Consider the following 23,823-nt stretch of genomic DNA (forward strand, 5'->3'; position numbering starts at 1 on the left):
GTTAAAAGCTATAGCGTACGCTATAGTTATAGTAGCTATAGCAGGCGCTATAGTTATAGTAGCTATAGCGCGCGCTATAGTTATAGAAGCTATAGCGCACGCTATAGTTATAGTAGCTATAGCGCACGTTATAGTTATAGTAGCTATAGCGCGGCTATAGTTATAGTAGCTATAGCGCGCACTATACTTAGAAGCTATAGCGCGCACTATAGTTATAGTAGCTATAGCGCGCGCTATAGTTATAGTAGCTATAGCGCGCCTATAGAGCTATAGCGCGCACTATAGTTATAGCAGCTATAGCGCGCGCTATAGAGAGGGGCGGCATATTGAAGCTATAGCGCGCGATATAGTTATAGCAGCTATAGCGCGCTTTATAGTTATAGCAGCTATAGCACACGCTATAGTTAGAGTAGCTATAGCGCGCGCTATTGTTATAGCAGCTATAGCGCGCACTATAGTTATAGTAGCTATAGCGCGCACTATACTTAGAAGCTATAGCGCGCACTATAGTTATAGCAGCTATAGCGCGCGCTATAGATATTGAAGCTATAGCGCGCGATATAGTTATAGCAGCTATAGCGCGCTTTATAGTTATAGCAGCTATAGCACACGCTATAGTTAGAGTAGCTATAGCGCGCGCTATTGTTATAGCAGCTATAGCGCGCACTATAGTTATAGTAGCTATAGTGCGCGCTATAGTTAGAAGCTATAGCGCGCACTATAGTTATAGCAGCTATAGCGCGCGCTATAGATATTGAAGCTATAGCGCGCGATATAGTTATAGCAGCTATAGCGCACGCTATAGTTATAGTAGATATAGCACGCGCTATAGTTATAGTAGCTATAGCGCGCGCTATTGTTATAGTAGCTATAGCGCGCGCTATAGTTAGAAGCTATAGCGCGCACAATAGTTATAGTAGCTATAGCGCGCGCTATAGTTAAGCCTTGGCCAAACGAGGATGAGAGTTGATGAGAAATCAAACTCTCACTCTCGTTTGGCATGTAACTATCATGCACTCTAATCGACTCTTGTGCGCTCTCATCGACTTTAAGCGTGTTCAAAATTTTCATGAGAGTCAATGAGAGTTTTTTCTCTCGTTTGGCCCGAGTTGATGCTGGTCGATGAGAGTTGACGAAAACTCTCATGAGAGTCAACTCTCATCAACTCTCATCCTCGTTTGGCCCGGGCTTTATAGTAGCTATAACGCGCGCTATAGTTAGAAGCTATAGCGCGCACTATAGTTATAGTAGCTATAGCGCGTGTTAGTTAGAAGCTATAGCGCGCACTATAGTTATAGTAGCTATAACGTGCGCTATAGTTATAGTAGCTATAGCGCGCGCTATAGTTAGAAGCTATAGCGCGCACTATAGTTATAGTAGCTATAACGCGCGCTAAAGTTAGAAGCTAGAGCGCGCGTTTTAGTTATAGAAGCTATAGCTAGCGTTATAGTTATAGTAGCTATAGCGCGCGTTATAATTATAGTAGCTATAGCGCGCGTTATAGTTAAAGTGGCTATAGCGCGCGTTATAGTTATAGTAGCTATAGCGCGCGTTGTAGTTATAGTAGCTATAGCGCGAGTGTTAGTTATAGTAGCTATAGCAGGCGTTATAGTTATAGTAGCTATAGCGCGCGCTATAGTAGCTATATTGCGCGTTATAGCTATAGTAGTTATAGCGCGCACTATAGCTACTATAACTATAGCGCGCGCAATAGTTATAGTAGCTATAGTGCGCGCTATTGTTATAGTAGCTATAGTGCGCGCTATTGTTATAGTAGCTATAGTGCGCGCTATAGGGGTTATAGTAGCTATAGCGCACGTTATATTTATAGCTATAGCGTGCTCTATAGTTATAGTAGCTATAGCGCGTGTTATAGTTATAGTAGCTATAGCGCACGTTATATTTATAGCTATAGCGCGCTCTATCGTTATAGTAGGTATAGCGCGCGTTATAGTTATTGTAGCTATAGCGCGCGGTATGTAGCCAACTCGACGTGAAGCGCCTCGTTGGCTGTAAATCAGTTATTTACATTCTTCGTCGTGACAAGGAGGGCCGTTATTTTCGGATGGTCGCTAGCTTAGGGATTTGCTAACAAAGATAAAATTGTATCACTTCTTTTGGGGGCCATTACTTTGGTAACGTTACGGTAGCACCAGACCAAAACATTCCTTTTTATTGCTTATATATAGTACACCTGGGGCTACTCTTTATGCGTGCCACTCGCAAAGAGTATGGTTTAATTTTTGAGAGGTTTTGGTCAGATTTTATCATTTTGATCTGAAAATGGTTATGATTTTGCCTTCTAGTCTGAAATTGGGTATGGTGTTTAGGGAAATTACGTTAACACATTTAGGTCTTTTTACCGGGTTTTCATCTTCATATGAAAGCGGGGACAAACGAAGTAACCAGAATATGTCAATTTGCACGAGGCGTGGGAGGTGCAGTGGCCTAATGGATAGCAGACACCACTGTAAGATGTAATATAGATTTAGGCACGCCTAAAAGCGGAGCTCCCCATTTATTTAATTTTCACTGGAGCTTACAATGTTTTCATTCTAGTGAATACCACTGTAAGATGTATTAAGCTGGGCATGGTTAGCTGGCTCGTCCGGGCCGAATTTCACTTGCCTCCTTTTTGAGGGGGAAAGATTGAGATCGTCCCGGGGGTATACGCCATAGAGAGTTTACTGTAATACCAGACCAAAAATAGCCTTCCACGCAGTCGTTCTTATGGGCGATCGTGGAGGAGTGAAACACGATCGCCCCTACGAACGACTGCGTGGGAGGCTAGACCAAAAAGGGACAAGAATGGACAAGAATTGGACAGATCGAGACGAATTATGAATAACAAAATTGAAGAATTGAGGTTAATTCTCGCGATGCACCTAGTCCGTAAACTGGTTCCTTGGGGCAAAAAGGAAATCGACAAGCGAGCGCGAACCAAGCGCGGTCTGGCGAAGAAGATCTCTCTGTTTGTCGAACGTTTTTCATTCTCGTACCCAGAGCCGATTGTCTCTCTTAGCTGGCGGGCCTTTGTACAAGGAAATGGTGGCTCTGGGGACACATGATTTGATTGGCTAGATAAAAGGGAATTAAATATAGCCAATTAAATCAACCGTTTAAATAACAAAAGGAGTTTAAAACAGATGATTTCATTGGCTAGATTTAAATTCCCTCTGTTAAAATCTAGGCAATCAAATCACGTTTCCCAAGAGCCACTTGTTACTCGTGCATCAGGCCCTGCTGGCAAAGATGGACAAGCAGCTCTGGGACGAGAATAAACGCGTTTTAGTGTGGATCTTTGAACAACACAAACTCCAAAAGCAAAATGAAGATTTATTACTCAGTCACAGTTCAGACATGGCAGTCCTTTCTCTAACCTTCCATTGGTTATTCGAAGAACTACGCTTTGAGTAACCACAGCAGGCAAAAAAAAAATTTCATAACTAACCTAAAACATAAACACTTTGCCAGGAAAAAAAAGAGTTATCTTTTTCCCTTTTCTATCAAGATGGTTCTCAATCTACGCTACGGCACCAGTTCAAGATTCTTAACAACGCTTATATATTATAACATAACACAATAATCAGTTGCTTAGAAATAAATTCCAGTGACACAATATGCATGTGGTAGATTGCTCTTAATTGGCATGGAAATACTTGTAAGCAGCAATAGAGACCACAACTGCAACAGCTGCTGCTGGCAGAAGAAACGAATTCACCCTGCAAAAAAGAAAAGAAAAAACAAATCGAGCATTTGTATTATATTACTAAGAACAAAAGCCCCTGAATAAGGGCTCTAATTTTCTGTAACTATGGAGAAAACCAGGCACCCATTTAAAGGTGCTATGGCACGCAATTTTAGGCAATTTCGGCAATGACCAACTGGTCATAGAATTAACTGAAATATCAAATAACGGCTTCAAACTGTAGAATTACTCAAAAGAAACAAAGAAAGGCCAAAAAGGGACATGGATGGGCAAAATTCGAGATGATTAAAACGGATTGCGTTCAGGTAAACTTGAAAAACATCAGCCCCACTTTTTTCAAGTTTTTCTCAATTTGTTTGGAGGTGTCATTTACACTTCTGAAAATCATCTTTGTTTGCTTGTGACCGTGATTTTGCCAATAAATGACTTTTGCTCTGTCAATTTGAAGTTTACAGCTCTTAATTTACGAAAATAAATAGAATTACCTAAAATATCGCGACCAAGCCCCTTTAAGCATAAGCCCTTACAAAAAGGTGGAATGAAATGTTTTAAATTACAATAAACTGGCAGCTTATTTACCAAAGCAACCCCTTAGTTGGTCATAAAACTTTAAGTGCTTCAATTTCCCAACACATGCACTGACACAGCAAAACTTTTTTTTTTTTCAGAAAAAAAAATACCTTGACAAACTGTCCAGCAAATAAAAATGTGCAGTAAAACGACAAGGGTAACAAGATTCCCCACCTAGTCACGAATCGCTTTGTTTGCATTCTGTGCTCTTGTTATTGAACATTGCTGTAAATTTCAATCAACAAACAGAAAATTAGACTGCTTTTTCAAAGTTTTGAAAGTGGTTTCTACACCATGACTGATGCCCTAAAAGGGGTGCCAAAGACAAAAACTTTAAACCTTCGAGACAACAGAAAAGCAAATTTTGGTCACTCAGAAGTTCTCTTAATGTTTGCTGTACAGCTAATATTTCATCCACAAATGTATATTTTTTTTGTTTAAATATGTACAGTCAAACCTCACTATTTTGAAATAAGTTATCCTGAACTTCTCGCTTTCTAGAATTCAATTCCATTTCCTTTGGATTTTCTTTTTCAGTACCGTAAAGTTCCGTGTATAAGCCGCACCCGTAGATAAGCCGCACCCCCGATTTGGAAGCTCAAATTTTGGGAAAAAAAATATACAGACCATAAAGTTTGACGTTCAAGTGAAGTTCTATTGGTAAACAATCAAAAGCAAACAAGCACGGTTTCGAAACACTGACACGGTGGTTGTTGCAATGTTTAATATAAATTAAGTCTTGCGAAAGCTACATTTCACTTGTCATACCTCCTTTTTAGTTTGAGTTCACAATATCTTAAACTTGGATGCTCTCTTGATATCATTTTTTCGAGATTATCACTTCTAAACACTCCTGAAACACTTGTTATTCGTTCGAATCGTTCGCGAATGATGAATGCTTAGTAGCCAAGCTCTGAATTGTAGAGAGGAGTCTGGGCATTAAAAACAAACATGGCGGCATTTTCTTCGGAAGAAACCACGTTTTTATTTCAAGATTCTTGGAAACTGCTACCCGCAACAGGATAAAAACTTCATGCAGAATAAGAGTTTGTTAATCCAGCAGATGTATTTATTGTGAAGGTCAATAAAAAAACCGAAGCGGTCGGCCATTTGCCTTGTGAGTATTTGCGTTTATCTATGTGCCTTTTCGCACGCGGTGGAAAGATATGATTCGAAGTGACTGACACGCTTCACTGCAAACAGCTTTGCAGAGGAACTAAAAGGTAGTGAACAACAACAACGTTTTCAGGTTGTTATATGTTTATTCAATGACGTCTTGAGAAGTTTTTTATGAATATTAATTAGGCCTTTGAGAACTCCAACCAGAGATGTTTCCGTAGATAAGCCGCACCCCCGATTTTTGACTTGAATTTAGAGGAAAAAGGTGCGGTTTATACACGGAACTTTACGGTAATTTATTATCAGTCACTTCCTTGAACTATTTTTCATTACCCTTGAGAGTTCGAGAAGCAAGATTCAAATGTATAACTAAATAAATGTAGTTCAAATCTCAACAGTAAGAATGTTCTACAACAGTGTGATCTTAAAGCCTTTTAACGAAGCTTTTCCTTTAACTGTTCATGCAACCTCTTATCTTACGAAACTTGGGACATGCTTCAAGTTGGGGGGGGGGGGGGGGGGGGGGGAGGACAGGTGGTCTGAACTTCCCACTTCCTATACCATTGACTCCCAGTTCTTGCCCCATACCTGCAATGCAGCCTGCATAAATAGAAATTTAAAGCTTACCAGCTAGGTTTGTTGTCATTATAGTACACACTTTTCTTTTCTTTAGTCTAAATATGGAAGGGATAAAAACATGTTATTACAAAAATTCAGGGATTTCAATAATGGAAATGACCTGTTGCCAGTCTTCTCTTATGAGAAAATTGCAAGACACAAAGGATGGTGGGAAGCAGGACAGACAGAAAACGGCCGTCTCTCTCTAATCTTGTACCCAGATGTCTACTTACCACGGTAGTACACATCTCAGTGGTCAAGTGCGTTCAACTCGCCAATCTGATTGGCCGATGAACAGCTTCAGCATTTGTGCGCGGATGATGTAAACTTTGTTTGGCACACGCGCACCGTGCGTTAACTAGTAGGAAAATATTTGGTTTTAAAGGCTTTTCTACAAACGCGTCGTGTTTTGAACGTTACTAATGCGAATAAGCTATAAATACAGTTTGTAGTTCAAGCTTGTTAGAACAAAATGTTTTAAAATGACGATATTCGTGGATAAAAAGATGGGCAAAAAACTTTGCAAATCTGCCGCATACTTGATGTGTACAGCTAGCTTGTACGCGTCAAACACAGCGCGCGCTTTTCCCCACCGTTGAAGGCTGGTTTGAGTGTTTTAATTTATCAGCAAAAACACAACTGGCGGCATTTTTTCTTCCTCGACTCTATTTCAAGTTGTGTTACTTGTCTTTCCTTGTATGAGAAAGAAGTTCATTAGCTATTTACAGCGGCCAAGTGAGCTTTTCATCTACTAAATTGCCGAGCATGCGTAGTTGCGTCGTGTGTCACATTTCTGACACATTTGACGCGAGCAAAATCTGACTTTACCAGATGTTCTCTCCGAGGGTTGAGAAGATTTGGGTACGAAATTAACTCTCTCTCTTCTCTGCCTTCTTCCCATCTAATCATTCCCCGCACCTATTTTTTTTTTCTCATAAGAGATGACTGGAGACTTGTCAGATCTTGGAAGGAACCTATCAAAGTAGTTAACTAATTGGGTATTATTGCTGGTTCTCTTGCATCTGATGCACATTATTGCTGATTGTTTCCCCGGTAGATCTATAACTTACAGTACCCAGTTTGCCAATTACTTTGGTTCCTTTAATATGTGAAGACATCTACATAGATCTACATTTTAATATGTCGGTAAAAAGTCCATATGGATATCACACCAACGTCTAAAAATAAGTAAAATACAATATGTACATATATAATAACTGAAAAATTCTAAATTAAAAAAAAAAAAAATCTAAAAATTCTAAAATTCTATGGGTAAACCACTAAATTAATAAAAATGCTTGTGCAGTCCAGACTGGAAACACGCAAGAGAGTCGGACTCAACAATCGCCGCAGGGAGTGCATTCCACTCTCTTATGGTCCTCGGAAAATACGAGTAAAAATACGCGTTTTTCATTGCTCTATATTGCGTATATTTGAAATTATGGCTGCTACGAGTTCTGGATTCATTATGTCTACTAAGATAGTACAGAAATTCAGAAATTTCTGATTCAGAAATTTGGGGCTTGGTGAGCTGTGACCTCAAAACAAGAAAGCTCTTTGCTGGGGCATCTCGGCATCCTGGCCAGAACAATAAGGAATGTAATAATAAGGAGCATGTGTAGGAAACTAAGGCAACATTGAATATCTAGTATTGTAGGGGAATACATACCTTCTCTGAAATCTTATCCTCCTGAAAGTTAAAAAAAATACATTAGCTGTGCACTTTGTAAAGATGTAAAAAACATATTTGCCTAGTTTCCGCACAATTTTCGAGCAAAACAGGCAAAAATAAAGTTACCAAAAAGGCCTCTTAGCATGGCAACAGTTTTAGTACAGCTAACAAAAACCTGCCAAAAATTAAGCACTCAAGCTGACCCCGTGAGATAAAAATGGATTTGAAGTTGTCTTTATTTCAGTTAAAACGGACGTCTTGCGCCAGTTCAAAACAAAATGGCGCGCGTTTAATACATTTTTTCGAGGTTTGACTTTAATTTTCTCGAGAATGCTTTAGAATTTAATTGCGGGGTCACTAAGACAAATGAATTTCGTTGAGATCTTTTAAATAGTATACAAAATGTTGCCGTGCAATGAGTAGATTTTTGGTACTTAATTTTCGCATTCATTGCTGGAACGGAATCGGAATCCGTCTTAATAAGTAACAAATCTTGAGCTTGGGGATCTTGGGGATTAAGAAAATTCTGCCCTCAGCAAACTTTAGAAAAGGAGTGAAAGAAACTGTGTCACAGATTTTAGCCAAATTTGGACATACAGTGTACATGTAAGAAAATGGCCACCAAATTGAGTGAAATATAAAAATAACCACTTAAAACAGTAAAGGAAGATGCAATAACGCAGCAGAACAATACTTACATCAACAAGTTCTCCTATTAGATAAGACTCCATTAGTTCTCTAGCATCAGAAGAATGGCCAACATCCTCAAAGTTTTCAGTAGCATCCCCACCTGTTCAAATGATGGTAAAAGTGGTCAAATGGTGCTTATACAGCATAATAAACAGACTGTACCACATGGAAGTGTTGCTCAATAGCTTTCACTTGAATGGTCACACACTAGGGTTTCATTCACAGACGAAGTTAGAACCACCTTGTACAGCATAATAAACAGTACAGCATGAAGAGTACTGCTCAATAGCTTTCATTGGTAGACCTAAACTCAACTCCTTGACCACACGTAAAATAGCCAACTAGTTCACCTCCTGCCAGTTGAGATTTGTTTTACGTCAATCTTAAACTGAAAGTATCAGTGAAGGATTTTCACATGATGTCATCAAAATTCTAAATTCAAAACTATGGAACTTACAAAACTGTAATTTTAGTATATTTCAGACATTAGTGTCATTAATTGCTGGGGAAATTTTTGTGCCAGAAGAGTGCTTGTTGATGTTTTTAATGCAAGCAAAACGATCTTGATATCTTCGTGAAAATGCTCTATACAGTGCCTTGTTTAAGAACACAAAACACAGTGCTTTGAATCAGAAAAAATAGAATGCTTACCAGCTTGTTCCAGTAATACTTCTTCTCCACCTGGATGCTGAATAATATTTAAGAAAAAAAATATCGCCAATAAATAATTCATGTATGTACAAATGGAATTGACTATTTAGCATGCAGTTGATGTCGTGAGACTTCTCATTTTCATACATGAGGTATAAATCACACTTACCGGTAACTTATTTTTTTTAAGTTAAAAAAAGTTGAGACCAAGAGGATTCGAACCTGGGTCGCCGGCATGCCGAGCGGAAGCGATATCTACTAGGCCACCGACGACCAACTGCCAAGATTCCTGATTTTTTGGATAGAAATCCTAACCCTATTATAAAAGCTAATCGCAAGCAACCCAAGCTAAAGTAGGCTAACCGGAGTCCTATTTAGGCTAACCGGATTTCTAGTTAGGCTAACCACAGCGCTAGTTAGGCTAACAGCAGTGCTAGTTAGGCTAACCACAGTGCTGTTTAGTCAATAGTATTCTACATGAACTGAGTGTTATGTGGTATAAATATGTCATGAGGTGTCTTGCTATTGTCCCACTACATCAACTGCGTGCAGGATAGTTAGTCCCATGTACAAATAAGCCACTTAATTGACCACTGTGAGCCATAGATTACACTGTATCTACAGAAAATAATTTAAAGATGCTATTATCAGGGTTGGAAATAACCGCCGGTGATCGGTAGATCAGTAATTACTGATCAAATCTACCAGCCAAAAATTAAATAAAATTTAACAAAATTATCAAATTGCTCAAATCTTTATCATTTGCACCTTCACAAAAAATCAGCCATCAATCTGTTTTTCCTTATTTCCAACCCTGTATTATGCCTCCTGACACTTTGGTAAAGGTTAAAGGTAAAGTCTGCGTTCAAGCCTAGTGGCTCATCAGGCCCGAGCTTATCTCTGTAGCATTAAGCGACTAGGAGTATTTTCTACTCCCCCCTGGATGGCATGCATGTCCATCCCAGGGCTCTCCCCTAGCATTAGTTCGCCAGTAAGTAAGTTAAGTCTGTCTCCGAGCCATGAGGCCCATACAGCCGGAGCTTATCCCGGTTTCCGTAGCATTAAGCGACTAGGAGTATTTCTACTCCCCCCTGGATGGGATGCTAGTCCATCGCAGGGTTACCCCCCAGCAGTAAATCGCCGGTACCCATTTATACACCTGGGTGAAGAGAGGCACTGTGAGAGTAAAGTGTCTTGCCCAAGAACACAACGCAGCGCCCCGGCCAGGCATCGAACCCGGGCCGTTTGACTCGAAGTCGAAGATCGCCAGTACCCATGCATTTATACACCTGGTAGGAGAGAGGCACTTTGAGAGTAAACTGTCTTGCCCAAGAACACAATGCAGTGCCCCGGCCAGGGCTCGAACCCAGACCGCTTGATCAGGAGTCCAGTACACAAACCATTAGGCCACTGCGCCTCCCCTGATAGTTTGGTGACATGCAGGGATGTAGCTAATAAAACACTAAGCCGGCTCATCAACAAGCCCAGCTGGCTTTTCTGGCCTTGGTGGCTCTATAAGTTTACCCAAGTCTTTGTTTTCATGTGAAATTTCAGCCGGATTTAAGTTCTATTTCAGCGGGTTAAATTAGCCGGCAGCCGGCCCTTAACAACATCCCTGAACATGATGCAGTTGCAAAGTTTACTGCCTTACAGCCATCTCCTTTCAACAGCCCCTTTTCTCTGGCTTGAATAAAAGCTCAGTCAGTTGACTGAATGAACTTCTTCAGTACAGGCCCTTTCTAATACAGCCAGATTTTGAAGGTCAGATTAACAACGATTAATAATTGCCTTAGATACTTTTCAGAGAAACTGACCAAGTATTGTGTAACAAATTAACATATTATAATGCAGTGACTATAATACAAATGAATAGCAATAATATATTATTATTGCAGGTGAAACGACTCTCAATAAAAAAAAGATAGAAAAGCTATTGTAAAAGAAGCACATTTCAATGTTGCACATTAATTGTAAAATAAGGAGACTATAATTCTGTTGGCTGATGAGGAAACATGTATGCCCCACAACTCAAATTGAACGACATTAGAAATATTTAAAACTTGAACTAAATATATTAACCCTAATAATAAAGGTTTAGCTTTATTTTGGGATCTGACCAAAGTTCAAAGACCAGTTATACGTTCGTTTTGTCTGCAATCCATCGTACATAAATATAGACTGCTATTACAAGGAAAATGTTTAAGTTAATCTTTATGCATTGTCCCAAATCTCTACTTGTGTTCCAAAATCTTCTCATACCGGAGTAGATAGGGGTCAAGTTCTAATTACACAAGCATGCTCGCCAGGTGATTACATCACTTTATAGGAAAGGAGTCTTTGCTTGCTGTTCTTGAAAAATAGCTCCACTTACCTCATCTAAGAATTTCGTGACATCGAATACTTTGTTATGGATAACTAGCCACGATGATCCTGCAGCATTATGCTTGTTAACCTCTTCTAAAGTGATCTTTTTCAAACCTTCTGCCATCTTGCTAAATATTGAGAAACCGTCTTCTAGAACGTGAGGTTACGCATGCGTGAAGTCTCGCCCCAGGCCCTTCTCGAACTCTGGTATGGGAGGAAAGGGGGAGGTCTTACACAAGTTTCCCGTTGGATGTTGCGAAAACAAAAAGTGGCTTAACTTATGAAAAAAATGCTTTATAGCAAAGGGACAAAGTTGAAGTCAAAGTTGAAATTCACAAATACATTATCAGCAATGTCGCTCTTCCAAAATGGTGAAATAAACTAGCCGAAGTAAATTAGTGGGTGTCTTCTGTGACCCACAGTGCCGATTCATATGCAAGAGAAAATTATATCATCCTTGGTTGGGCGAGAAAAGTGTCGCTTGTCAGGGAAGACGTATGCGGCGCGACCTTTGATCAGTTTAGGGAACGTTTCAAATTAGCAAACGTATGGAATTGTTGCGTTTTCTCCGCAAATCGAGGTTTGAGACGTACTACAACAACAAACCAACGAAGGTCTAAGACGACTGAAGAGAAAACAGCTATATAAGGAGGAGTTGTACATAGGTAGCCCCTTATTACGAGACTCCAATAAAAAACTAATCTAGCACTAACTGTCGTGTCTACCATAGCCTGCAGCGCAAGCGTTTTTGGTGGGAGAGCGCTCGAATTCAAAAACGGGAAAAAGGGCTGCAGCCTAGTCAGTTTTTTCACTCGCCTCAACCTTCAATGGAATATTCAGTGTTCGCTCATCCAAAATACGCCCGCATTGCAGGTCATGTTTACCATACAATGTTTGGGTCGGATAGCAGCTCTTGCAAGGGACAGGGTCTCACGTGAAAAGCTCGCTACCCTTCGAGAGAACAACCGAGGCAGCGTGGCCGAGTGGTTAGAGCGCCGGACTTGAAATCTGGAGGTCCCGGGTTCCAGTCCCGTTCTGACCACTATCTGGATTTGTTCTCGGTTGCCCCGAGCTCAAATCCTCGGTCATGCTTGTAAATAGCCAACTGTCTCTCTCCTTTTTTTTTTTTTTTTTATATATTTTTTTTTTTCCGGCCCCCTTTTTAACACAACTACCTTATTGTTACTTATTTTCGCGGGTACTTAATTTCGCGAAAATGGAACAGGAATATTTCGCGAGACTTAATTTTCGCGATTTGGCCAAAAATACGTAATTAGCATAAAAAATACAATAGAAATCGTTTAGAATTAATTTTCGCGGGTCTTTAATTTCGCGATTTTTTGAAAATCACGAAAATCGCGAAAATTAAGTCCCGCGAAAATAAGTAACAATAAGGTAGCCAACTGGTCTGCCTCCTGCCAGTTGGGATTTTTAACCATGTTATGTTTATTTAATATATTATATTTGTTTCATACACACGGCCCCACAAGATTCTAGCTTTAAACGCAAACCGTGTATAAATAAAGTTGCTTTACCTTTAACCGAACAAACAACAGGACCAATGCCCCTTCCCATTAAACCAATAGCAACTGCTACACTAGAGGACCTGTAGAATAACAAGCTTACAAGAGCTGCTACACTTCTGCTTCCTGTGAAGTCCTCTAACATGGGAATCACGAGCAATAATTCAGGGAGGGGATCTTTTGCCAAATAGTACTCGATATAAAAAATAATGTTAGCGAAGAAATTACTTCTGTAGATTTAATTGACAAAACCATTGCTTCACTACAAATATATCTTCCGGGTGTTGTAGTTGAAGGTTAAAAACAAACGAGATTAACTTCAAAAACTGTTCAGCGCAACAGTTTTCAAGTTAAGCCCACATCACAATCTGTTTTAGGCCCGGGCCAAACGTCGAACTTCACATGAGTCGAACCTAATGCAAATGAGCAAAACCTTTTGTTTTTGGTTATTTGCATTAGGTTCGACTCATGAGAAGTCCGACGTTTGGCCCGGGCCTAAATGTACTTCAATTTTTGTCCATCCGTACCTTCTTTCGAATTTGCTGTGTTTTTTAAAATGTTCCTCCACTGTTTTAATTTCGTATTTTTATATTACACTCCATTTGGTTGCCACTTTCTTTTGTCTAAGTAAGGCTAAAATCCGTGACACAGTTCTACACTATGCCGGTTTTCTATGAGCCAGGTATTTTGCTTGCCACCTGAAATTGTACTTCAAGTAGCTAACAAAAAAGTACATTTACATCACCAAATATTCAAACTACTAAACGACAAGCTACGACGTAACGTTTAATTCACAAGACACATAAAGAAGTAATAATTTATATTAAGGTTAACTTTGTTTCTCCTACACAAAGGGAGGACTGAAAAAAGGAAAAGAATTTTACACTTCCTTCATTTTATACATAAATGAAACGTAATTAATTATATTTCTGTAGCGCATTTTATGTACAATAAGCACGTACTGTTAATAGCATTTTGTATATGTTCGTAACTCTAACACTATACAATGAAGTTTAGGTGTCAAAGTGCCGTGAACTTTCTTCTAGTTTCATGTGTGGTTAGGAATTTTGATAGTTATTAAATTCGAAGCGCGTGAGCATTGACAATAGTGAAACGTACCCTACCTATCTCGCTACGTTTTTCGTTGTCGTTAAGTTGGCTTTCCAACTTCTCAGCCAATCAGAGAGCCTAGAACCACATGACTTACACGTGCATCGTGGGCATGTGGCAATTTAATTTGACCTGTCCGCCTCCAAGGCAAACCTGGCTTCTGATTGGCCAGGCAGTAGGAAAGCCAACAACAGGATGTCTTGTTAGAGGGAAACGACGAGACAGCGGTCAAACGTACAGAGTGTGCGCAGTTTCCGCCAAAGCTGCCACTAACAAATGTAACTAGGGGGGGGTGTCTGAAATCTTTTATTACTGAAAAGGTACGCATTGAACGTTAAATATGCACCGAGAGTTTAATATTTCTTAGTCAATTCTTAGTCGGATTTTTTTTTTTTGAACGCTTTGTTACAAACGTCTTATATATAACTTTTAGGTTACAGGAAGAAAATCTAAGAGGCGTTGAGATTTGAGTTTGACCGCTGTCTGATTACGGTGCGCTTCAAAGTAACAAAGTACGCATGCGTGTTGTATCTTTAGACCAAACTACTTTGTACAAAGCAGCCAGAGACCTTGACCTTGCTAATGCTAAGGAAGTCTGGGATGCACACATCATTTGGTGACAGATATGTAGGAATAAAAGAAAATGCTTTCCTCTATTTTTTTCACCTGCGGAATTTGGTAGCGAAGGCCAAGAACTGCGACTACTTATACTAATTTTTTTACTCTTCAGAATGTTGAGAGTACTAAATTCACTACTTTAAGAATTCTACGCAAGGCTTTCATAGAAAGAAATGCATCATTTCACTATCCCTAAAAGTGTTTGCTGCTGACAGGGGTTTCAAGCTTATCTTACATTTCATTTCAAGTTACCACTTTAAAAGATTGGCAGGTTTTGAAACCCGAGGGGCTCGGTTGCTATTTTTCGCGGGTCTTTTAAAAAATAATTCTGTGAAGAATCCGTGCTGATGACGTGGCTTTTCGCGCGCATGTGACAACCAATCACAAGCGACTGCATGAGCTACGTCAGACCTACATCATCAGTATGGAATCTCATGATCAGACGCTTTTGAATTGAGTGAGCGCAGAGCTAGAAGTCTGGGCCGGGTTGTTCAAAAGACGATTAACGCTAATCCAGGATTAAAAGATGATCAATATTTTTATTTCTCTTGTTTTAAGGGTTTTCCATAGCTAATGTTTTGTTAAGTTTGAGATTGGTCCACATCAAAACTGGGGGACAGAAATATTAACAGAAAACCTCAACGAAATGTTATAAAATTGAAATCAAATTTCACGCTAATCCTGGATTAGCTTTATCGTGCTTTGAACAACCGGGCTCAGATAACTAGGATAAATACGGGCTCCTGTTCTGCAAAATGTCTTCAAGGAAGGAAAGATACCCAAGACTACCACTGCAAAGCTATAGCCGTTGTTTTAAAATAAATGACCACCAATTTTTTTAACTTGTGAAACCCCTGCTATTGCACAAAACATCTTGTAGGTCCTGAATTATATTAAACTCATTTTCGGGTTCCTGAGAGGACCGAGTATTAATCTTCTGTAGCGACTGAGCCTTTCCGATTATGATTTGCAATTCACTTGTTTGTTTTAAAACAAATTAACACCACGATACCACTTGTTTTACTTCAGTTTGTCCCCCTGTCCCAACGTTTTTTGCAACAGAACCAAGTCGATTCTCTCAGGAAATGTGTACTTATACCGTTATTATTTTTTTCTGTAAAGTTAACATAATGTTTTATATACACCTCCCATTCTCGTTTTCCCATAAAGCTTCTCTCTACTTTTAAAAATTTTATGCGACCTACACCATGAAATAATTTACGCACTGGCTATAAAAACCAATTGCAGACTTTGAGCCATGGAAATAATCAGAGTTAGCATATACTAAAACAGTGGATAGCGTTGTTGGCGCGCTCTGATTGGCTAACCAAACTCCGGATATCATTTGCTATTCACCTTCAAGCAACTTGTGCGCGAAATTTGTAATCGTTGACAGGAATAAATGAGTTAGAAATCATCCTTTTGGGCTTATTTTATCTCACTGTTTTAGTAAACAACTATTCACCTTAGTGTGGGTGGTCAGTGGTGAATATTTACTTCGCCGCTTCGTAGCTCGGTAAATATTCACCACTAGCCACCTCCACTTCAGTGAATAATTGTTAATTATTTTACGTTGGACGCTACGGTGGCAAGATCGCGGGCGCGATATTTAAGAAGAACTGGTTTCAGTTTCCAGTCTGTCTCCTATTCACCCCACCCCCTCCTCCCCAAAAACCCACACGACTAGAGAAACTGAATTACCTAAACTTCAAAGAAATAAAGAATGAAGCTAGAAACTCTTCTAGCTTTTCACAAGATAGCATTTTTATCTACAGTGTGCCACAACAGCACAAATATATAGATCTCTGTACAATACAACTATTTTCCGTATTTTTTCTTTCTGCCGGGCTGAAAACAAATTTTAGAACCTACTCTACAAAAAGTCTTGACCGAGAAGCAACAAAATCAACCAGGACTATATTACATGATTGTGCAAGTGCTAGTTCACAGTCTTCCGAAGGATACGGTCGTTCTACCAAGACGGCGTCAGCGGACCCTGGTAACTAGGGGAAGAGGTGTACAACTGATTGCGTGACGTGGTCACGGATGCATCTACTGTTTCATGTCACAAGGCACGTAGGTAATAACTCATAAGTCAAACATCCGTGTACCTCACATCAAATTCTTCTAGTCTCGGCAGTTTCTTTGGTAACAACAGAAAAACAAGACATTGTTAAAGCAACTGTCCAGGCAATTGAAACGTTTTCTAAAGCCCGGGCCAAACGAGGATGAGAGTTGATGACAGTTCAAACTCTCCCTCTTGTTTGGCCTGAAACTCTCATGCACTCTCATCGACTCTCATGCGCTCTCATCGACTTTGAACGTGCTCAAATTTTTCATGAGAGTCGATGAGAGTTTTCCCTCGGTTGGCCCAAGTTTATGATATTCGATGAGAGTTGACGAAAACTCTCATGAGAGTAAACTCTCATCAACTCTCATCCTCGTTTGGCCCGTGCTTTACATCTTGGTCGTTGATCAAAATCTAGGTAAATACAGAGCCACTCGCTAACCATTAGCCAGTCACAATAAACGTAAAACAAAAGAACAAAACAATAATAAACCAATCAGAAATTAATTAAAACCAAGCCAAACAAAGAGTATGTTTTCTGGTTTGTAAAAACACGTTGCACGGACTATTATTAACAATTGGATTTTAGAGCTCCGCAACATAAAATCAAAACAACCACATATTTTTTAATAATAATTAGCATTCAACTTAAAACCGCTGTTTTGCTCTGTTTTGTTTTGGCTAGAAAAAAGACGTCTTTGCTCTAAAAGGTGCAAAAAACGCTGCAACATAAATTAGAAAGCTGGGCTAATGCAAAGTGCTCTTGAGGCATCAAAGCATCTGTTCGCCGTCAATTTCAACGCGACTCAATAATAGAGCACTCACCTTGAGTTTTTCGTATGTTGTCGGTGAGAGCCTGGTACTGTTGAGGTTCAAATTGCGAAGACTGGACATGATTACCAAAGATGAAAGCCCATCATCCGTCACGGGCGTCTCGCACAGATTCAGCGACTCCAAGTTGTGGAGCTGCTCAGCTACCATGTGAAGACCTCTGTCACCAAACTGGAAAAACCGGTTTCGCAAATTAATAAAACTTTTCCCATTTCAAATGAAAACTAACTTAGTGATGGAAACACTATTTACCCCTCGGATAATCATTGAGGGGTGGGTAGAGGTGAAGTCTTCTCGCAAGCTAAGAGACCCGACCAACTGAGGCTTATCCCAGTTTCTGAAGCATGAAGTGACTAGTCCATCGCAGACTACATGTCAGCATTCTGTTGGGTTACCCTTACATTTCTGATGCTACCTATTTATATTCCTGGCTGGAGAGAGGCACTGTACAAGAGTAAAGTGTCCTTTCCAAGAACACAACCTCCCAATAGGCAATTTCCGAGTTACCCTTTGTCTCTGTTTCAAAACGATGTCTACGTGCGAAACCATTCGTATGAAAATGAGTTTTACAAACAGGTACATTTTCATGCAAATCAAACTCATTTTCATTTGAATGCTTTCGCACGTTGACTCGTTTTGAAACAGAGGCAAAGGGAACTCGAAAATGGCCTATTCAGAACCTAACTCTCTTACAACCACCAAGCTCCCTAACCGGGGGGGGAGAGGGGGGGAGGGGGGGGTAACAATAGATTGTACACAAGTTACAACACTTGGTATGACCTTCTTTTTTTTTTCAGAAAGCAAAGGATTACAGAACACAGCTAACCTGTGTTGACCAAAGATTTAAGTGCAGCAGTGCTGGCAACTGAACCAAGTATTCAGCACATGCGCTCGTCACGTGCGTGAAGGCCAGGTTGAGGCTCTGGAGATTACCAAACGAGCCGGACTTGAGGAGTCGGGCCAGATCATCATCCTAAAGAAGGACACAAGTATCTAGTTAGAATAAATGCAATTGATACATGCGGGTGGAATAAATATAAGGAGAGCCAGTATCTGGGAATGAGGGTTTCGTCCACGTTGCTAAGCAATATGACGTATGTTGACGTTGCCCTCTAGTGGGTACTCGTGTTAAGTTGTCATTAAAGATGTTCTTTCATGTGAAACGGAAATAAAGTATTATTATTACTAATTCTTCGGACGTTTTTACAAGGGCAAATTGTCACTAAGGGTAACTCCTCAATAGCTTCGTTAACCATATCTGTTGATCTTCTATGTATATTAACGCAAGTATCAAGAAATACATGTACACCAAAGCTATCCTTATTGCTCCTGTTGTTGTTATTGTTAGTTAATGGAACTATCGCTGTGGTTGTGGTTGTGCTGCAGTTTTACAGCGTTTCTGTTGTTGTTATAATCGATTTTATTGTTTTGCTGTTGTTGTTGTTTTTTTCATTGTTATTGTTGTTTTATTCCATTATTAGTGTAATAACTTACTGTTGATTTTGTTGGTAGAGTAAGGACTGTAGGTCCACCCTTCTCCTGCTTCACAAACAGAAAAATATATTTATTAGAACCCAAGAGTTTTAACAGTAAATCAAATGCAAACTACCGGTAGATAAGGAGCTGCGAATTAAAATTAAACAAAGAGATAAGCTACATACCATTTGCCTAAACTTGGCTTTCCTGAAAAAAAAAATGAACAGTAAGTTAAACTTTATGGGAGGCGCGGTGGCCTAATGGTTAGCGCGCCGGACTCCGGAGCGAGCGTTCCGGGTTCGAGCCCTGGCCGGGGTCACTGTGTTGTGTTCTTAACCAAGACACTTTACTCTCATAGTGCCTCTCTCCACCCAGGTGTATAAATGGGTACCGGCGAAATAATGCTGGGGGGTTCCCTGCGATGGACTAGCATCCCATCCAGGGGGGAGTAGAAATACTCCTAGCTGCTTAATGCTAAGGAAACCGGGATAAGCTCCGGCAGTATGCGCCACCTTGGCTCGAAGCTGACCTTTTCTTCCTTAAGTTAAACTTTGATCACAAGAATGACAGCGATTAACACTTTTTCAACTTACTTTTGACAGAGAGCCTCGTAACACATTTTCCCTTCCTCCGTGCTCTCTAACGTTGATATAATTTGTAATTTCTCATTTTCGTCTTGCAGGACCTCAACCTCTAACATGAATGACAGCGTCTGGCAAAAAGAAATAAACAAACCAGCAATGTAAGTAAGAAATTGTATTTAGCAACAACAACGCAAGTTAGAAATTGTATTTAGCATGGCCCCTCTGGATACCAGCCACTGTGCTGAATGGGCCACCCTGCATAAATAAAGTTTACCTTTACCCTTTACTGTTCAACACCGTTCATCATAGTCACACGGTAGGGTTTCATAAAAAGTTAGTAAAAGTTAGTACCACCTTGTAAAGTATTAAGCTGCGTTCACATTAGGCCGAAACATGATTAGTCTGATCACGAATTAAACATGTTTCGTTGTGAAAAGTGTTCACATCAGGCAGTGCATTGCGCGAATTGTGATTGAAACATGATTAGTCTGATCATGATTGAAACTACCTCACGAGGCAGTTTCAATCATGATCAGACTAAACAAGTTCAAAATGGCGGACATGCGGCGAGGAGGCGAGTGCCCAAAAGCTTCAAATTTGGGCTTTCTATGAGACCAAATGTTTATTTAAAATATGGGCTAATAAAGCGATACGATATGAATTATCGGTGACGGATGGAAAGCAGAATATTTGGCAAAATATCGCCACGAAAGTTTACGACGGCGGCTACAAGCGCGCAGCATTGCAATTGAAAAATAAACTTCACAAAATAAAAATCTTCTGCTACCGACTGATAGCTCAAATTCGGACAATACTGTCTTCTTGCTAAACGCTTGATAGCCCTGCTTCATCGAAGGGCTTGAAAATAGACAGAAAGACAAAGTTTTAATGGCAACTTTATTGTAATTTTGAGCTATATTTTTACGGTGAAGATTTATGCAAGAACCGTGAAGCCGCATAAATTACAAACCAGGCATAAAACGTGTTTGAACGGCTGACACCTAATGTGAACAATACAATAACAAGCATGTTTAGGTGAAACATGTTCCGTTGAAACATGTTTATTCTAAACAGGTTTCGGGATAAATGTGAACGCAGCTTAACAGTCACACAGGGAAGTACTACTCAATAGCATTCATTAGCATGGTCACACACTATAATTTCATTCACAGTAAAAGTTAAAACCACCTTTTATATCATATAGTAAACAATGCCACATAGACGTACTGCTCAATAGCTTTGATTCGAATGGTCACACACTAGGGTTTTATCCACAGACTAAACAGTTAGAACCACAATGTACAGCACAATAAACAGTACCACAAGAAAATACTGCTCAACAACTTTCACTTGAATGGTCACATGAAGAGTAAATGAAAACTTGAATACCATTGGGTGGTCTCCAATCATGGGGGGTTGAATTGTTTTACTTCAAATAATTCCACTGACCTGAATAAAACTGCTGTCACCCCTTAATGCAAGAAGCATGAAGGGACCAAGCATGGAATCTTTGAGATCCAAAAGAACTTTTTTTCTTCTTCCACAACAATTTAACAACCGTGACATCTGAAAACGAAAAGCAGACACATGTTAACACAAAGTCTATTTGAGTAAGTCTAGTGTCTCGTCAATGAAGGCACACATGTGTCTGGTTGCTATATTGTGATAGATTTTCTTGTTCCCATTATTGTGGTCTGAAAAGTGAAAGCTGAACTGTAACCGTACCACACCAAGGTTACAAGTTTACAGAATTGTTGTACAGCGGCACCTGTAAGTCTGAAAACTAGACACAAAGGGTGCATTCCGGATCAGGATCAGTGATCCGAGATCCCTCGGATCATGGTACATCACAGGAACTGGCGAATCCTTACCCAGGGGGTATTTACCAGTTCCTGTTATGCACCATGACCTGAGGGATCTCGGATCACTGATCCTAATCCAGATCATCTCCAAGGAATGCCCCAATAACGAGATGGCTGCATAAACAGAGTGGCCACAAAAGGGGGGGAGGGCACTTTAGAAGAAAAAGAACTTACCACATGAGAGAAGAAGTGTCCTTCGTCAAAACAGGAAACTCCACCAGGGCAGATGATGTCAATCCAGCCATCTTTGCCTTTTCTGACAGGAAGTATGGACTGGTGTACCTACAGCACCAGAAAAAAAAAAAGAAAGGTGAAGATTTCACAATCAAAATATTAATTTCCTTGCTGATTTGGCTTTAAATCAGAAGGTCTATCCTGAGATGTTCAGATTGTTCATTCTCGTGACCTGTCTAGCTGAATTTGCTACAACAAAGAAGAAAGAAGTTGAGAATCAGTCACTGGTTATTAAAGAGTGTTTACCTCACACCGCTGATCTTCAGCAAATGCTTTTATCACTGCACTGATGTACCTGTCAGTGAAAACAATAACTCATTATCACATAGCGAAGGATGAAAATATATGTTACTGGCTTTTCAAGATTTTCTAAATCTCTCGCTAAAACGTGTAAATTACATACACAACATTAAACGTTCCTCAAAGGCATCTTGTATGTTCACAATTGCAATAACCTCTCTGCACGCAAACCAAATTACCTTAAATTCTCGTACTCAGCAAAATAATAGGCTTTGCTTAAAACATAAAAAGATTAACTCTGAGCACTGCAGCCTATTACGTAATCAAATAACAAAGTACTTACAGAACAAACGTCTCGTTCTTGAGAGCTCTGCAAGAGAAGAATTTCAACCAGTAAGTACTAGAAGCTGTAAGCAATACTGGAAGTAATACATCAAACCAGGCTTTTAGCTGGGATTTAAAATGTGGGAGTCCAAAATTTTTTTAAGGCCTGACTTTGCCACCATACGAGGGCCTGAAGAGCATGCAAGGTGTTTTTCTCAGTGTAGTTATGAGTGCAAAGGTATCTAAAGATTTCCAAAGCTTCTAAAAAAAGCCTCTGTATACAGTTATTCATATTAATTTTCTCTGAAAAGTGGCCGTCCATAGGACTCCTGGACTCCCACCTGGCTAAAAGCCTGTATCAAATTAACATGAGGGAAAGAAAGTGTTTCATCACATTATTTTCTAAACACAGAGAAGAGTTAAAAATACGACGCGAAGCGAAGTATTTTGATGAACTTTTAAGTGAAATACATGTATGTCTCAATACGTTAGATAAACTAACATGCCTTTTGTGCATGTACCATTACATATTAATAATACATGCTAACTGATTTATAATGTTGCACAAGTCCAATGACACCAACGTTACTTTTCCACAACTTACTCTTTAGGGAAGGGAATTGGCTGCAGTAAAGTTGACAGATTTGGTCTCCAGTCTTCAAACTGAGCACTGAAATTGAATTTCACACCAGAAAAGTTTTAAGCTAAGGTATAGTTGGTAAAATATAATTGTCATTGCCATTACAATAACAACATTGTCACGCAGATAGGTGACCAGAAAGAAAAAATTAAAGTAACTGAAGTTTATTTTCTTAATGTACCACAAAATTCTGGGAACTAACACTCAAGCAAACATATGGCTGACAATAAGGCGAATTAATATTTTGAGTTTGGAACTGGAAGTATTCAGTTAGTTTTTATTCTTACATGGTATCCATCACTGTCATGAAGCAGAGCAAGAACTTTGTGTTGATTTCTTCATATTTGACAAGCCTGGAAATGACAGAAGAAACAAACAATAATCAGACTAAAGCCTACATCTTGAAGCATTAAACAAAAGAGAAGCAGAGAACCAAGACCAATATTACATTATCAAAAAGTATGCTTAATAAAAGGTAGTTTTGTATAACCAGATGTGATTAGTGAAGGTAACCACAAGGGCTGGGCAAGGTTTCTCCAAGCATAAATAGTTCAGGGCTCAAAAAAGTGCTGTCTGGTCATCCAGGACAAGTAAATTTTCCTACAAGGCAAGTAACTTTACATTCATCGTGCCCGATGGGCAAGGACCTAGCCAAGTTGTCTGATGACCAACAAAGACAAGCTGCACAGGTCAAGCAAAATTTGACAGCTGCTTGTCTAAAGGCCAAGCTAAAATCCAAGGGGTTTTTTTCAAGCCCTGTTAAGGTCGCGCAGGACCCTTGCTCATAAATAAATTCATTAGTCAAATTTCTTGTTGGAGTGCTATCTTGTTAAGCTTTAATTCGCTGCATTTTGAATATCGATTCCTCTAAAATTTAATAGGGATACTCAGGGATGATGGAATTACATCATGATTGTCCT

At 39.6% G+C, this 23,823-nt stretch overlaps 2 protein-coding genes across 2 annotated transcripts in view; both read right to left on the minus strand.

Annotated features, from left to right (window-relative positions):
* Positions 1-3,316: 3,316 nt before the first annotated feature.
* LOC144651334 (cytochrome b5-like) lies at positions 3,317-11,554 on the minus strand. The gene is made up of 6 exons (XM_078511284.1): positions 11,401-11,554; positions 9,030-9,066; positions 8,387-8,478; positions 7,686-7,706; positions 6,026-6,072; positions 3,317-3,722 (listed from the first exon to the last, which is right to left on the minus strand). The coding sequence occupies exons 1-6, from the start codon at positions 11,515-11,517 to the stop codon at positions 3,641-3,643; spliced, it is 396 nt and encodes a 131-aa protein (XP_078367410.1). The 5' UTR covers positions 11,518-11,554; the 3' UTR covers positions 3,317-3,640.
* Positions 11,555-13,681: 2,127 nt separating this feature from the next.
* Positions 13,682-23,823, minus strand: part of LOC144651348 (C-Maf-inducing protein-like) — a 45,504-nt gene continuing 35,362 nt past the window's right edge. Inside the window, exons 12-23 of the mRNA XM_078511294.1 lie at positions 23,191-23,256; positions 22,868-22,933; positions 22,283-22,309; positions 21,946-21,994; positions 21,640-21,747; positions 21,053-21,169; positions 19,613-19,731; positions 19,205-19,226; positions 19,038-19,085; positions 18,370-18,516; positions 17,538-17,714; positions 13,682-16,787 (exon numbers count right to left, since the gene is read on the minus strand). Coding sequence (XP_078367420.1) covers positions 16,740-16,787; positions 17,538-17,714; positions 18,370-18,516; positions 19,038-19,085; positions 19,205-19,226; positions 19,613-19,731; positions 21,053-21,169; positions 21,640-21,747; positions 21,946-21,994; positions 22,283-22,309; positions 22,868-22,933; positions 23,191-23,256 — 994 coding nt within the window. The 3' untranslated portion in view covers positions 13,682-16,739. The remainder of the gene's footprint in view (positions 16,788-17,537; positions 17,715-18,369; positions 18,517-19,037; positions 19,086-19,204; positions 19,227-19,612; positions 19,732-21,052; positions 21,170-21,639; positions 21,748-21,945; positions 21,995-22,282; positions 22,310-22,867; positions 22,934-23,190; positions 23,257-23,823) is intronic.

The sequence above is a fragment of the Oculina patagonica genome, chromosome 4 (genome assembly GCF_052425735.1).
Source record: "Oculina patagonica isolate OP01 chromosome 4, crgOcupat, whole genome shotgun sequence".
NCBI classification, from domain to species: domain Eukaryota; kingdom Metazoa; phylum Cnidaria; class Anthozoa; order Scleractinia; family Oculinidae; genus Oculina; species Oculina patagonica.